The following is a 15865-nucleotide window of genomic DNA, read 5'->3' as shown; positions in this document are numbered from 1 at the left end:
CACAGCAATGAGGTACTGGAACTCCAGCCGCAGATACATCAGCTGAGTGATGTGAGGAAACCACGCAGACCACTGACTGGCATGGGTCCATAGTAGACAACGGGTCACTACGTCTGATACCTCACACAGCAGTGGGATACCAAAGTGCCAGCCAAGGACGCGACAGCTGAGAGATGAGTGACAGGCGAGGCTACTGTCCGGCATATCAACATCAGGACCAATCCATGCCCACGCAGGGACACTCCCATGGAGACCTGGCACTAGATGGGAGGATCCAGAGCCCTAGACGTGGATGTGGCAGCCTGTGGAGGAGGGAATCATACTGTATGACATGCCACCGGTGTCTTGCCTAGGTAGGGAGGGACTGGAATTCGGCCGTGGGCACGACGGGGATGACATGGCACTCAGAATATATCAGTTTACGGGGGATCGGGAAATCCCTGGCAGTAACCCGCCACGTCGCTGCGCATATGTTCCCTGACAGAGTGAGAACCCTGCAGAAAATAGATACGCCAGAGGCATACCTCGACTGACAATGTAAATAGTCTAAGGCAGGCCTCCGTACAGGGTGACTGAAGGAATAAAAGCGGCCCCCGATTCCATCCCTAGAAAAGGCACCCTGCAGATATTATACTGATAAAAACAGATGTGACAGGCTAAGGCTGTAATAGCGCATGGTTGCCACAAGGGGGAGCTCAAGAAGCAATGAAAAATCCAGGGCGCAGTACAATTGATTGCCACAAGAGGGCGCCAAACACCACCAAATGGTCTGAGTGACCAGTGGTGAATATTTATTTATTTTTTAAACTTTGACAGAATGCCTGCCAAGAAGGGAGGGCGCGCTAGAAGAACACCACCCCCGGAGACGGCCTCAGACTAGGGGAAGCACAGGGGAGCTGTAGGTCTCTGGTCAGCCCATAAAGAACGCGGCAAGGACATTGTGCCTGGCCGCAGCAGATAAGAGTAAGCAGTCTGGTGTGGCCACACTGAGAAGGCGGTCAGCGCTGCCTGCAGCTGTAGGTCTCCGGTCAGCCTAATAAAGAACACGGCCAGGATATTGCGCCTGGCCGCACAAGGTAGTAAGCGGGCAGATAACGCCCCCACTGGTGAAGCAGATAACTGCGCAGGACCAGAGACCCGCTGCCCCAGAGACTGAAACTGGGGCTGCAGCATAGTCTCCAGCCGGTAGTAAAGATAACGTGTCCAGGGTACTGTGCCCGGCAGCAATACATGTGGGTTAGAAATCCGTGGCCCGAAAAGGGGGTAGGGAAGGTGCACCAGACTGTCCCCTCCAGAATGGCGCCAGAGGCCATGAGAGGTCCGGCCCAGAACAGCCATGTGTAATGGTGGCTGAAGAGCTGGGCACACGAGAGAAAGGGAACCCCTGGATGAGCAAGAGGGAGGGAGAGGGGGAAGGGGGGTTGTAGTACATACTCACCTACAGCTCCATCTTATACTCACCCTGACGTTTTCAACCAGCTTATGGCCACGCTGCATCGTACCAGGCTGGGATAGCGTGGGGGACCCAGACCAGGGTACAACCTCCAGGCGCTGGCCGTTGGCCATAAGGGGTTGACAGCCCATACTGTTATGTTCCGTGCCCCTTTGTCGCCTATGGGGGAACAGGTAGCGCCATGCTCCTGAACCCCCACCGGAAAAAGGGAAACAAAAGGGAGATAAAAACCTAACTAAACATCCCTTACTAGAAAATAAAAAAGACCAGGTCTGGGGAGCACCAGACCTGTGTGTCTTGCCTCCTACTGACACTAGCTAAAACTGATTACCTCACTTCCAGTGGGCGGGTATATCTTGCCAGGGAGGAGCTGACTTTTTTTTTTTCCTAGTGTCAGTGCCTTCTAGTGGCAAGAGCATATACCCATCAGTGAGGTGTCCCCCAATGAAAAGCAGCCGAGAAATACATAAATATTTAAAATTATTATAATAATAATAATAATAAATCTATTAAAGCGGCTATCCAGTAACAGTAAAAAAAAAGAGCAAATTTCTTTCAAAAACAGCTCCACTTCTGTCCTCAGGTTGGGTGTACTTACAATTCTATTCACTTCAATGGAACTGAGCTGCAGGACCACACCCAACCTGGAGACAGACTGGGGAGCACTTTTTTTTTAAAGAAATTAGCTCAGTTTTTTTTTTTTTTTTTATTATTCCTGGATAACCCCTTTAAAGGGGTACTCCGCCAAAAAACGACTTATCCTCTATCCATAGGATCTCCAGGCCGGCAGCGGCAGCGTCCGGAGCACGGAAGATTGGAGCTTCCACGTTCGTGACGTCACTCCATGCCCCCTCCATTCATGTCTATGTGAGGGGGCATGATGGCTAGTACGTAGCCTTCACACCTCCTTCCTATAGACATGAATGGAGGGGGCGTGGTGGCTGTGTTCGCCAGTCATACGGCATGGAGCAGCGTTCGCTCTGTGTACGGATGTCTGGTGTGCCGTGCCAGAGATTGAGGGGGTCCCCAGCGGTGGGACCCCTGCATTTGGACATCTTATCCCCTATCCTTTGGATAGGGGATAAGATATTTTTTGGCAGACTACCCCTTTAAGGCAACACGATGTATCGCAACCGCATTGCGATTTTTGCAAATTGCAATATGTCGATATGGGCAGGTCGTGGATCAAGAGCTTGTCTCAAGGGGGAAGAAGAAAGAAGACTAGGAACTGCCACTTACCAGTTCGGTGGTGGTGTGCTGTGCAAATCCAATGGGGGCGATGCCATATGTACCAATGGCTAAAAGAGTGATAAGCAAATGAACAAATGTGATCCAGTAAGTGAAATAAGGCCTGGAAACAAAGACAAAAATTTTTTTTTTATAATAATAATAATAATACAAACGGAGACAATACATTTCTGTATATAAAATTATAAGGAGTTTGCACATTAGCGCAGATATGTATGCCAAACCGGTCATGCTGGAGGATGTTGCAGGCAGCAGAACGTTCTCCACGGCGTCTCCAGACTCTGTCACGTCTGTCACATGTGCTCAGTGTGAACCTGCTTTCATCGGTGAAGAGCACAGGGCACCAGTGGTGAATTTGCCAATCTTTGTGTTCTCTGGCAAATGCCAAACGTCCTGCACAGTGTTGGGCTGTAAGCACAACCCCCACCTGTGGACGTCGGGCCCTCATACCACCCTCATGGAGTCTGTTTCTGACCGTTTGAGTGGACACATGCACATTTGTGGCCTGCTGGAGGTAATTTTGCAGGGCTCTAGCAGTGCTCCTCCTGCTCCTCCTTGCACAAAGGCGGAGGTAGCGGTCCTGCTGCTGGGTTGTTGCCCTCCTACGACCTCCTCCACATCTCCTGATGTACTGGCCTGTCTCCTGGTAGCGCCTCCATGCTCTGGACACTATGCTGACAGACACAGCAAACCTTCTTGCCACAGCTCGCATTGATGTGCCATCCTGGAAGAGCTGCACTACCTGAGCCACTTGTGTGGGTTGTAGACTCAGTCTCATGCTACCACTAGAGTGAAAGCACCGCCAGCATTCAAAAGTGACCAAAACATCAGCCAGGAAGCATAGGAACTGAGAAGTGGTCTGTGGTCACCACCCTCAGAACCACTCCTTTATTGGGGGTGTCTTGCTAATTGCCTATAATTTCCACCTGTTGTCTGTTCCATGTGAAATTGATTGTCAATCAGTGTTCTTCCTGAGTGGACAGTGGGATTTCACACAAGTGTCAGTGACTTGGAGTTACATTGTGTTGTTTAAAGGGGTTATCCAGGAAAAAACATTTTTTTACATATCAACTGGCTCCAGAAAGTTAAACAGATTTGTAAATTACTTCTATTAAAAAAATCTTAATCCTTAATCTTTCAGTACTTCTGAGCTGCAGAAGTTGAGTTGTTCTTTTCTGTCTACGTGCTCTCTGATGACACCTGTCTCGGGAACTGTCCAGAGTAGAAGCAAATCCCCATAGCAAACCTCTTCTACTCTGTGCAGTTCCCCAGACAAGCAGAGATGTCAGCAGAGAGCACTGTTGCCAGACAGAAAAGAACAACTCGACTTCAGCAGCTGATAATTACTGGAAGGATTAAGATTTTTTAATAGAAGTAATTCACAAATCTATTTAACTTTCTGGAGCCAGTTGATATATAAAAAAAAGTTTTTTCCTGGAATACCCCTTTAAAGGGGTACTCCGCTGGAAAACATTTTCTTTTAAATCAACTGGCTCCAGAAAGTTAAACAGATTTGTAAATTACTTCTATTAAAAAATCTTAACCCTTCCAGTACTTATCAGTTGCTGCATACTACAGAGGAAGTTCCTTTCCTTTTTGAATTTCCTTTCTTTCTGACCACAGGTGTCAGCAGAGAGCACTGTGGTCAGACAGAAAGGAAATTCAAAAAGAAAAGAACTTCTTCTGTAGTATACAGCAGCTGATAAGTACTGGAAGGGTTAAGATTTTTAAATAGAAGTAATTTACAAATCTGTTTAACTTTCTGGCACCAGTTGACTTAAAAAAAAAATTACAAAATTAAAAAAAAAAAAAGTTTTCCAGTCCGGGCATGCTGGGAGATGTAGATTTGCAACAGCTGGAGACACACTGAGTTTGGGTGTAAATGGGAGAAATTAATATGAAACAACAAGGATCACGTGACAAATCCAACTCTGATTGCAACACCCTATGATGACAAACCAAAGGGTCATGTGATGTCACCAGACGAAACGTGACCATGAGCGGGAGTCATCACGTGATCAGCATGCCATAACCCCTTTAACCCCTTAACAACAATGGATGTAAATGTACGTCATGGTGACGTGGTACTTAACGAACCATGACGTACATTTACGCGCCGCTATTATCGCGAGCACCGGAGCTATGATTGTAAAAAAATGTAAAATAAAAAAAAATGTAAAAAAAATGTGAAAAATCCCCGCCCCCAATAAGAGAGTAAAACGTCTGTTTTCCCATTTTACCCCCCAAAAATCATTAAAAAAATAATGCACATATTTGGTATCGCCGCATGCGTAAAGCGCCGCGTGCGTTAATTATCCCGTACGGTGAATGGCGTAAATGTAATTTTTTTTTTTTTAAGTCCAAAATTGCGGCTTTTTTGTCACATTTTATTCCAAAATTTTTTAAAGAAAAAATGTACAAAAAGTAAAACCTAAGCAAAAGTGATACTGATAAAAACTACAGATCATGGCGCAAAAAATGAGCCCTCATATCGCCCCATATACGGAAAAATTTGAAAGTTATAGGCGGTCAAAATAGGGCAATTTCAAACGTACTAATTTTGTTAAAATGTTTTGAGATTTTTTTTAAGCGGTACAATTATAGAAAAGAATATAATATGGGGATCATTTTAATCGTATTGACCCACAGAATAAAGAAAAACATGTCATTTTTACCGGAAAGTGTACAGCGTGAAAACAAAACCTTCCAAAATTTGCTAAATTGCGGTTTTCAGTTTTCCCACATAAATAATATTTGTTTGGGAAAGGGAAAGTTGCCCAGTTGCCCATAGCAACCAATCAAATCGCTTCTTTCATTTTCCATAGGCCTTGTTAAAAATGAAAGCGGCGATCTGATTGGTTGCTATGGGCAACTCAGCAACTTTTCTTCTGGACAGGTTTTGATAAATCTCCCCCCATGTGTTTATATATATCTTCTATACCGACCGTACGTCAGTGCCATTTCTCACCTGTGGCTGTCGATATGTTCCAGCTGGGTCTGCACAGTGCTGCTGATACTCCTCCTGTACGTCCTATTTAACCAGTTCCCCACCACTCCCAAGCCATAACTGCGCTTCTTCCGGTCGAACGCGAAATGCTTGACCTGAGACGCAATGCGCTTCCCTCTACGCGGGTGGCCCGGTAAAGTCGGAGATGGCTTCAAATCTTTACTGTCAGGAAAGAGAAGATTGTTTTTGTTTTTTTTTACATTACCACTCAAAAATACTTCACAGAAAAATGGTGAGATGGAAAATTGTATAAAAAACCCTTAGGCTATGTTCACACGGCAGAATTTCTGCACGGAATTATGGAGTAAATTGTGCGGACGTTAAAAGGGAGATTTTTTTTGTACTCACCGTAAAATCTCATTCTCGTAGCTTTCATTGGGGGGAAAGTTATACTGATGGGTATAACCACAGTGCTCTCTGCTGACACCTCTGTCCATTTTAGGAACTGTTCAGAGCAGGAGAGGTTTGCTATGGGGACTTGTTCCTACTCTGGACAGTTCCTGACATGGACAGAGGTGTCAGCAGAGAGCACTGTGGTCAGATGGAAAAGAACGACACAAATTCCTCAGTAGCATACAGCAGCTGGTAAGTACTGGAAGGATTAAGATTTTTAAATAGAAGTCATTTACAAATCTGTTTAACTTTCTGGAGCCAGTTAATATGAAAACATTTTTCTCGGTCGCTCTTCATTGGGGGACACCAATACTGATGGGTATAAGCTCTTGCCACTAGTAGGCGCTGACACTAGGAAAAAGAGTCAGCTCCTCCCTGGCAGGATATACCCGCCCACTGGAAGTGAGGTAATCAGTTTTGTCACAAAGCAGTAGGAGAAGCCAACAAGAGAAATGTCTGAAGGACCCCAGAAAGAATCCGGGATAAAAACCCAAGAACCGGAAAAGATTATCCGGACCAGAAATTAAGAAATGGGCGGGTGCTGTGTCCCCAATGAAAGCTACGAGAGAGATTTTACAGTGCTCTTCATTGGGGGACACCTATACTGATGGGACGTACCAAAGAAGTCCCTGGGGTGGGAAATAACTGCCAGAGAAAGGGACACAGTCAAGAGACTGAACCCCATCCATCTGCAAGGCTTGCGAGCGGGACCCTTAGCCGAAAGATAACTGGGGCCCAGAAACTGAGCGTCTGGAAGCCCACAACCCATGGAGAAGGGCCAGGAAGCCAAAAGGAAGAGACCGGAGACCAAAAGTCCGATGGGCCCTAACCATGCAGGAAGGATATAGGACAACACATTCCAAGGAAACTACGGAACCACACAGAGGACTAACCCGGCTGGTAAACACAGAGAAAAAAAGGGGGGGGGGGGGGCAAAGAGAGAACCCCATCCAGCCGATGGAAGAGAACGCCATCACGCCCCCTCCCATAGATTTGCATTGAGGGGGCATGGCTGTGAAGTCACGAGTCTCCGCCCCGCATCGACAGTTATCCGGCACGGAGCAAAGTTCGCTCCGTGCACCGAATGTCTGGGGTGCCGCAGCTGAGAACGCAGGGGTCACCAGTGGCGGGACACCCCCGCGATCAGACATCTTATCCCCTTATCCAAAGGATAGGGGATAAGATGCCTAGGGGCGGAGTAGCCCTTTAATACAGTAGGTGTTAAGTCTATGGGGCCATTCAGAGAAGCCGGACAGAGATCAGCGCAAGCCGGGTAAGGAAGCGATTGGTAAAACAGAGGTCCCTGACCGCATCCTACCAGGCACGACTGCCTGCAGAATCCTCATCCAGTCACCGACAGAACAGAGCGGCTGTCTCTATTTAAGTCTATGTGACTTACTTATAGCGAACAAGATGTAGGAAGCGGCCATCTTGTCAGGCTAAAAGGTGGTCAGCGGACACCTGATCTATTCAGACAAGAGGCACAGATAGGAGCACTACTTTAAAGAATACGAATACACTTACGCAGTAGTGATGGGTCCCTCTGACTTATCTTCAGGAGTCGGCATTTGAGCCCTAAAAGCCGCAGATAGGGGAGGAGATTCAAAGACATCATCAGGCATGGAGAATGCTTCATCGTGCATATCAACCTGTGCAGGGAAAACATTGAATGAAGAGACAGGAATGCTGGTTAGCAATAGAGATAGAATTCTTGCCGATAATTCAGATTTCAAGAGTCCACCATGACAGCGCCACCAGAGACATCAAATAAGGCGGTAAGGGAGGGACAACAAAACGCCAGATCCAGGGAGGAGGATAGGCTCAACTTGTAATGTATGTGGACCGGACCATATTGCTGTGAGAGGTTGCAATTGCCCCGGTAGACTGCACCTTCAATGCGATTCAAAAACGGTTTATATGTTTTACATGTTATCTCCTTCTTATAGAAATCATGCCCACTAGGGGTCCCCATACCATCCAGAACATAAGCCTGCCCGGCTGCAGCATCATCTTTGTCCCAGCTGAAGCACAGGCTGGGGCAAAGTCCAGGAAGTGAGGGCGGGACTAGCACTCCTCTGTGCTCACTCCTGTCCTATCAGACTGCAGCATTAAAAAAACAGAGAAGAGGGGGCTACAGAGCAGCCTGCAGTGATTGGATGAAGAGACCCAGCACAGCAGACTCAGGGAGGAAGATGAGTCATGCAGAGTGAGGCCTCCCCCCTCCCTCTAAAGCAACAAATGAAAACCAAGTAAGCCAGAGAAAGAAGGTTTTTGTGAGGGAACTATAGGTGCTAGACACATAATTATTTGTACGTGATCAAGATAAGGGACTGAGCAACATAATATTTTGTTTTGTGTGAAATATTACAGGTACACTAAGTCCAACGGGACCTTCTTTAACCGTGACTTTGTATTCTTTATAAATTGTTGTTTTTAACCATCTTAAAATATGGTGTGAATGTTAGATCTCAACTCATCTTTTCTGACAGATTCTGCCATTTGCTGTCCTCATGCTTCAAAAAAAGCTATGGCGGTAGCTTTTTTTTTTTGGACAGATTGTCACATGATTTTTTTTTTTTTTTAACCACTCTTAATTCTTTAAAATTGGAGGAGCGGTCTCCCTGGACAGGATGACTTGGAATCTGTGCTTCCCAATCCTATATATACTTACATTTGTAGTTATGGAACCATAGGGTCCCCGATTTTCTTTTCAGCCACCAGTTTAGACATTTTTCGTACTTGGGCTGAAGAAACCAGTTCCAGATTTGTTTTTGAAGTGGATATGAATGATATTTGCCCTATGGCAGTGCTGAGACTACGAGAGGTCGTGACTCCTAGGATGGACATCCCATCACTTATGGATCGAGAATTTCTTTGGAAATTCTGTTATCCTAATTTTTAAGACTTAGAACAGATTTTTCCAACCAAGGTGCCTTTGGCTGTCCGGGCATGATGGGAGCTGTAGATATGGAACAGCTGGAGGCACTCTGGTTGGGAAACGCTGCATTAGGTTGTAGTCCTATCTCCCCTGGAGTGCAGCAAATGCAACCTGGAGAAATCCACATTGGGAAGGGACACCCAGGACCGATCCCCAGACTGCCTGGCTAGTAAATTATTGACGCTGCCGCCAGCCATAGGATCATGCAGGGAAGACTTCTTTACACTTACAGGAACAGAGGCTTTTTCACCTCTGTTTTTCTGTTCCTTTTAGGGCCAAGAGGTACCGTATATACTTGAGTATAAGTCGAGATTTTTCGTGCTGAAAACGCCCCCCCTCGGTTTATACTCCGCCTGTTAATTGCTTCTCAGTGGTCTTCAACCTGCGGACCTCCAGACGTTGCAAAAGTACAACTCCCAGCATGCCCGGACAGCCAACGGCTGTCCGGGCATGCTGGGAGTTGTAGTTTCGAAACATCTGGAGGTCCGCAGGTTGAAGACCACTGCGGCCTTCGTCATCATCCAGACCCCCCCTTTAGTTTTCTACTCCCCTCCCCTCGGTGGGAAGGAAGGGTGAGCTGGTTCGGGCCATCTATGATCCAGGGACCGTCCGGTGGGGAGGGTTAGTCGTTGTGGGCGGTCCATCTTCACCGTGAGGCCCTCTTCTGCGCTCCGGGCCGGCTACAGACTAGTGATGTTGCCTTGACGACGACGCACAGGGACGTCCACGCGCAGAAGACGTACCTGCGCATGAACGTTCCTGTGCGTCGTCGTCAAGGCAACATCACTAGTCCAGGGCCAGCCTGGAGCTGAGAAGAGGGCCTCCCGATGAAGATGGACCGCCCGGAATGACTAACCCTCCCCACCGGACGGTCCCTGCAGCATAGATGGCCCGGACCAGCTCACCCTTCCTTCCCACCGAGGGGAGGTGAGTACAAAACTAAAGGGGGGTCTGCATGATGACGATGGCTGTCCGGGCATGCTGGGAGTTGTAGTTTTGCAACATCTGGAGGTCCGCAGGTTGAAGACCACTGATGAAGAGAATGACGGGGGTCTGGATGATGACAGGGGGGGATGATGTATTTCCCACCCTAGGCTTATAGTCAAGTCAATAACTTTTCCTGGGTTTTTGGGCTGAAATCAGGGGCCTTGGCTTATATTCGGGGCGGCTTATACTCGAGTATATACGGTAGTCTCTGTCTAGTAGTGATGTCATGGTGGTACAAAAAAATACAATAATCTAGAAAGAAAAGTTTCTTGCCTTACTGAAGAAGGAGGAATCAAGTGTGTCTGGACCATCTACTGTATCTTCATCCATATAACTAGGATAAGCAAAGCTGGACTTCTGCCCAGCTTTTCGGCTGTGGGGGGTGTCCAGTATAGGGCGACCCTGGGAAGACATTTAAACATAAGGTTACATAAGGCATAGAGACGCATTAATGTGCAAATGGTGTGATGTCATAATTGAACACTGTTGATTCTTTACCGTACCTTAATAATAGCAGCTGCAGCACGGAAGCTCATGTGTGCCACGCTTTCCCTCTTACGTCGTGGCAAACGGGTGTACCCCGACCGTACGCTGGTGAAAGACGTCAGCGACATCATTCCAGGAGTCACCGGGGCCACTCCCGTGTGGGGGGTTCTCGGCCGGTCCACCTCATCCAGATGTCGAAACGCACGTCCTCGCGCCAACGGGTCCACAATCTAGAGAGAAGACGGAAACAGAATCGGGAAATTCACAGAGATTGGAGCAAAATTTCATTCATGTTTTCATTATTGATATTAAACTGGAAAACTCCTTAAAATGGAGATCTGCGGTGTATAACACTTCTCTATCCGCAGGATAAGGGATAAGTGTCTGATCGCGGGGGGTCCGAACTCTGGGCCCCCTTGCGATCTACTGTACGGGGCCCGGATCTCCCATGCAAGAGGCGTGTCGGCCACAGCATGAAGCCGCGTCCGATACGCCCACTTTATGTATCTCTATGGGAGAGGCGGAGATGCAGCGTTCATGTGTCCCTGTCTCCCATAGAGCTGTATGGGGGGGGGGGTCACGTGTCGTCGGCCGTTAATGCCGGGTCTCCGTACAGCTGGGGATAAGTGTTGTACACCGCAGATCTCCTTCAACTTTTAAGCATACTAAATGGATTTGAATCATTAAAAAAATTATAATAATAAAAATTATAAGATTAATCATAATAACAACCGGCTTCCGCTTGACATTTAACACTATGTCGCGCACACTTGTAACCAGAATTTATCATCTGGCGTGCCCCTGCAAAATTGCATGCACAGAGTAATTTTGCGCATTGACTTGCAAACCAAATTTTACATCAAATTTTTTGCACTATTTTTTTACGATGTCTTTGGTGGCTTTGTCATTTCCGGGAGAGCGCGGCTAGCAGATGCACTGGTTGGTGTGCCCCGAATTTTTCACTTGCACAAAAAATTATTTATGAGCTGTCACCACCATGGGCACCATGTGCGCAACATAATAAGCAGGTTTCACGCTGCACAAAAATCGGCGCTGATGATGAATTCCCCATTCAGTGTAAACTAAGAAACTCTATTGAGGGGAAGATTTATTTTGCGCAATGTGAAACCTGCTACTCAAAGTTTGTGGTTTTCCAAACGTATTATGCTGCTCACTTTCCTTCATAAAATTGCGCAAAAGACGGGAAGCCCCAGGATAGTGCATAAATAATTTCTTACACAACCAGTGAAAAATTCAGCACACCAACCAGTGCATCTGCTGAACGCACCACCTGGAAGCGCGCAACTAGACACTGAAGACCGCATATAAATAGCGCAAAAATTTTATGATTTTGCACGCAATTTTGCAGGTGAATGCCAGTTGATTAATTCCGGTTAGGCTTAGTTCACATTGCCCTTTGCATCGGTCGCGTTCAGGGTCTGTTCGGCTGAACGAACCCTGAAACGAGCCGCAGCACAACTGACACTGCCAGGTCCCGACAAATGGCATTCAAGTAGTTATACAGAACATAAAAATGTAGCAAAATTAAGGGATACTCCGGTGGAAATGTTTTTATTTTTAAATCAACTGGTGCCAGAAAGTTAAACAGATTTGTAAATTACTTCTATTAAAAAATCTTAATCCTTCCAGTACTTATTAGCTGCTGAATACTAAAGAGGAAATTCTTTTCTTTTTGGAACACAGAGCTCTCTGCTGACATCACGAGCACAGTGCTCTCTGCTGACATCTCTGTCCATTTTAAGAAGTGTCCAGAGTAGGAAAAAATCCCCATAGAAAATATATGCTGCTCTGGACAGTTCCTAAAATGGACAGAGATGTCAGCAGAGAGCACTGTGCTCGTGATGTCAGCAGAGAGCTCTGTGTTCCAAAAAGAAAATAATTTCCTCTGTAGTATTCAGCAGCTTATAAGTACTGGAAGGATTAAGATATTTTTTAACAGAAGTAATTTGCAAATCTGTTTAACTTTCTGGCACCAGTCGATAAAATAAAAAAAAGGTTTCCACCGGTGAACCCCTTTAAATGATGAGTTAATATCCAAGTAAAAACACGCTGCGCAAGCAAATTGGCAAGTGGGCGCCGCTTGATCCATTCCCCTGTAGGTTACCGGCCTACCTTGGGCAGCCGGCAGGTGGCAGGAGACTCCGTGGTCTGGAAAGATGGCGTTTCCTGGCTCGGCAGCTCCATGTCCCTTTGGTACTGGGGTTTAAGTTTTCCATAGCGGAGGCTGCAGTGGCGAAGACTTTTGCGCTGCCACTGTTGTCTCTTCCCTTCCCAGTCATTGCTCACGCCGAACCACTGCGCCGTGCCTCTGAGGGAAGGAAAAAATAATAATAGACGAGTTTCAAAACCCAACCCATTTTGGGACTTTTTTTTTTCCCCATAGGTATCTCTCTACATCCGCATGCACCGACAGCCTCCAAATCCAAGTGATTCCAAATCCATAGTGATGCCCATAGTCTTATCAATATATCAATATGATCCATATGTCATAAGGGTTTTCTAAGGGGTTGGTTCTATCTATCTTTGACTAGAGCAGGGTTTTCCCAACCAGAGCCCCTCCAGCTGTTACAAAACTACAACTCCCAGCATGCCCGGACAGCCGTTGGCTGTCCGGGCATGCTGGGAGTTGTAGTTTTGCAACAGCTGGAGGCACCCTGGTTGGGACACAGCACCCTAGAGATAAACAAGCTCTTTGTCACATGACACTTACTTTCTTATGCTCTGTGAAAGTGACGTCTGTCTTCTGAAGCCCGGCCTATCCCCTGCGGCGCCATCTTCTACCCGCCTTGGTTCTTGCAGGCTGACGCTCTTTTGGTACAGTGGTTTGGTAAGAGGCTGTAAAAGGAAATACATATCAGCTGGCCGGCATAAAGGAAAGTAACAAAGTGTGTACATACATTATAGCATCTATATACACCAATATATAGATACAGCAGAGCACATAAAGATTTATATATATATATATATATATATATATATATATATACACACACACATATACACACACACTTTTTTTTAATACATTTTAAGTAGTTATTTTGTTATATATATATATGCGCATCTATATACACCAATATATAGATACAGCAGAGCACAAGTTTTTTTAAATTTATACATATATATATATATATATAAACACATTTTTTATTTTATCATACACACACACACATTTATCTACACCAATATATAGATACAACAGCGCAAATTAATTTTTATTATATATATATATATATATATATATATATATGCACACACACACATTTTTTTTAAATACATTTTAATGAATATATATATATATATATATATATATATATATACACACACACACACACACACATACATCTATATACACCAATATATAGATATAGCAGCGTCGCGGGGCGATCCGATCATCCATTTTACCGATCGCACTACTGCAGATGCCGTGATCTGTATTGATCACGGCATCTGAGGGGTTAATGGCGGACATCAGCGCGATCGCTGATGTCCGCCATTACCGGCGGGTTCCTGGCTGCTGATAGCAGCCGGGACCTGCCGCGCATGACACGAGCATCACTCTGGTGCTCTCGGTCATGTACAGGACGTAAATGTACGTCCTGGTGGCTTAAGTACCAGGGCACCACGACGTACATTTACGTCCTTTGCCGTTAAGGGGTTAATGTATAAAATGTGTTATTTTTTTTTGATTTATTGATTACTATTAATTTAGATTATTATTATAATGATAACTTTTATTAGGTATTGAGAAAAATTTGTCAATTTATTATTTGATTATTTTTAAATGTATTTATGTATGTAAATATTATTATAATTATAATAGCAATTAATATTAATAATATAAAAACAATAACAACAATAATTATTATTTGATATTGATTTTTTCTTGCAAAATGAGTTTTTATTTGTTATGGCTCCACTTTGGTGTATATTAGGTATTGAGAAAAGTTTATTTATTATTATTAATAAATATATTTATTATTAATAATAATAATAATAATATTTTACATTTATTTTTTTAGCAGACAGTTCTATTTCTTATGGCTACACTTTGGCGGACATATTAGGTATTGAGAAAAATGTGTTAATTTATTATTTATTGATTATTATTTTACATGTATTTTTTTTCTTGCAGAATGAGTTCTGTTTTTTATGGCTTCACTTTGGCGTTACATATTATGTAGTACGAAAAAAAATAGCCACACTTTCGCTGTTTGCTCTGTTCGGGCCAACAATTTTTTTTATTTGCATTTTTTTGCAGGTGATGCCAGTAGCCACAATCTAGGTACTTAGATGGTCTTTAAACTGTGGACCCCCAGCTGTGGCAAAACTACAACTCCCAACAGGCCCGGACAGCCAACGGCTGTCCGGGCATGCTGGGAGTTGTAGTTTTGCCACAGCTGGAGGCACAGTGTTTGGGAAACACTGGACTAGACTATCTACCCCATTGTTTCACAAACACTGTGCCTCCAGCTGTGGCAAAACTACAACTCCCAGCATGCCTGGTTGGGAAACACTGGACTAGACTATCTACCCCATTGTTTCCCTACCAGGCATGCTGGGAGTTGTAGTTTTGCCACAGCTGGAGGCACAGTGTTTGGGAAACAATGGGGTAGATAGTCTAGTCCAGTGTTTCCCAACCGGGCATGCTGGGAGTTGTAGTTTTGCCACAGCTGGAGGCACAGTGTTTGTGAAACAATGGGGTAGATAGTCTAGTCCAGTGTTTCCCAGCCAGACATGCTGGGAGTTGTAGTTTTGCCACAGCTGGAGGCACAGTGCTTGGGAAACAATGGGGTAGATAGTCTAGTCCAGTGTTTCCCAGCCGGGCATGCTGGGAGTTGTAGTTTTGCCACAGCTGGAGGCACAGTGTTTGGGAAACAATGGGGTAGATAGTCTAGTCCAGTGTTTCCCAGCCAGGCATGCTGGGAGTTGTAGTTTTGCCACAGCTGGAGGCACAGTGCTTGGGAAACAATGGGGGAGATAGTTTAGTCCAGTGTTTCCCAGCCAGGCATGCTGGGAGTTGTAGTTTTGCCACAGCTGGAGGCACAGTGTTAGGGAAACAATGGGGTAGATAGTCTAGTCCAGTGTTTCCCAACCGGGCATGCTGGGAGTTGTAGTTTTGCCACAGCTGGAGGCACAGTGCTTGGGAAACAATGGGGTAGATAGTCTAGTCCAGTGTTTCCCAACCGGGCATGCTGGGAGTTGTAGTTTGGAAACTTCACAGCTTGTAGACCGTTTGACTATAGTATCTGAAACATTACATATCAGTCCTACACAATAAGACAATAGGATCTTATTCTTGCTAATTGTTTGGTACCCGTAACTGCTTGGCCTC

General features: G+C 45.4%; 1 protein-coding gene across 4 annotated transcripts in view; it reads right to left on the bottom strand.

Annotated features, from left to right (window-relative positions):
- RHBDF2 (rhomboid 5 homolog 2) overlaps window positions 1-15865 on the bottom strand; it is a 100044-nt gene that overhangs the window by 24450 nt on the left and 59729 nt on the right. For all 4 annotated transcript variants that reach the window (XM_056549852.1, XM_056549849.1, XM_056549847.1 and 1 more), the window contains exons 3-10: window positions 15848-15865; window positions 13244-13368; window positions 12646-12841; window positions 10530-10742; window positions 10300-10428; window positions 7626-7750; window positions 5670-5870; window positions 2693-2804 (exon numbers count right to left, since the gene is read on the bottom strand). The exon at window positions 15848-15865 is cut by the window's right edge and continues 98 nt beyond it. In XM_056549852.1, the coding sequence (XP_056405827.1) occupies window positions 2693-2804; window positions 5670-5870; window positions 7626-7750; window positions 10300-10428; window positions 10530-10742; window positions 12646-12841; window positions 13244-13368; window positions 15848-15865 (1119 nt within the window). The remainder of the gene's footprint in view (window positions 1-2692; window positions 2805-5669; window positions 5871-7625; window positions 7751-10299; window positions 10429-10529; window positions 10743-12645; window positions 12842-13243; window positions 13369-15847) is intronic.

Source organism: Hyla sarda, chromosome 13 (assembly GCF_029499605.1).
Source record: "Hyla sarda isolate aHylSar1 chromosome 13, aHylSar1.hap1, whole genome shotgun sequence".
Classification (NCBI taxonomy): domain Eukaryota; kingdom Metazoa; phylum Chordata; class Amphibia; order Anura; family Hylidae; genus Hyla; species Hyla sarda.
Note: the sequence above shows the minus strand (reverse complement) of the source record. Positions and strands in the feature narration are given on the sequence as shown.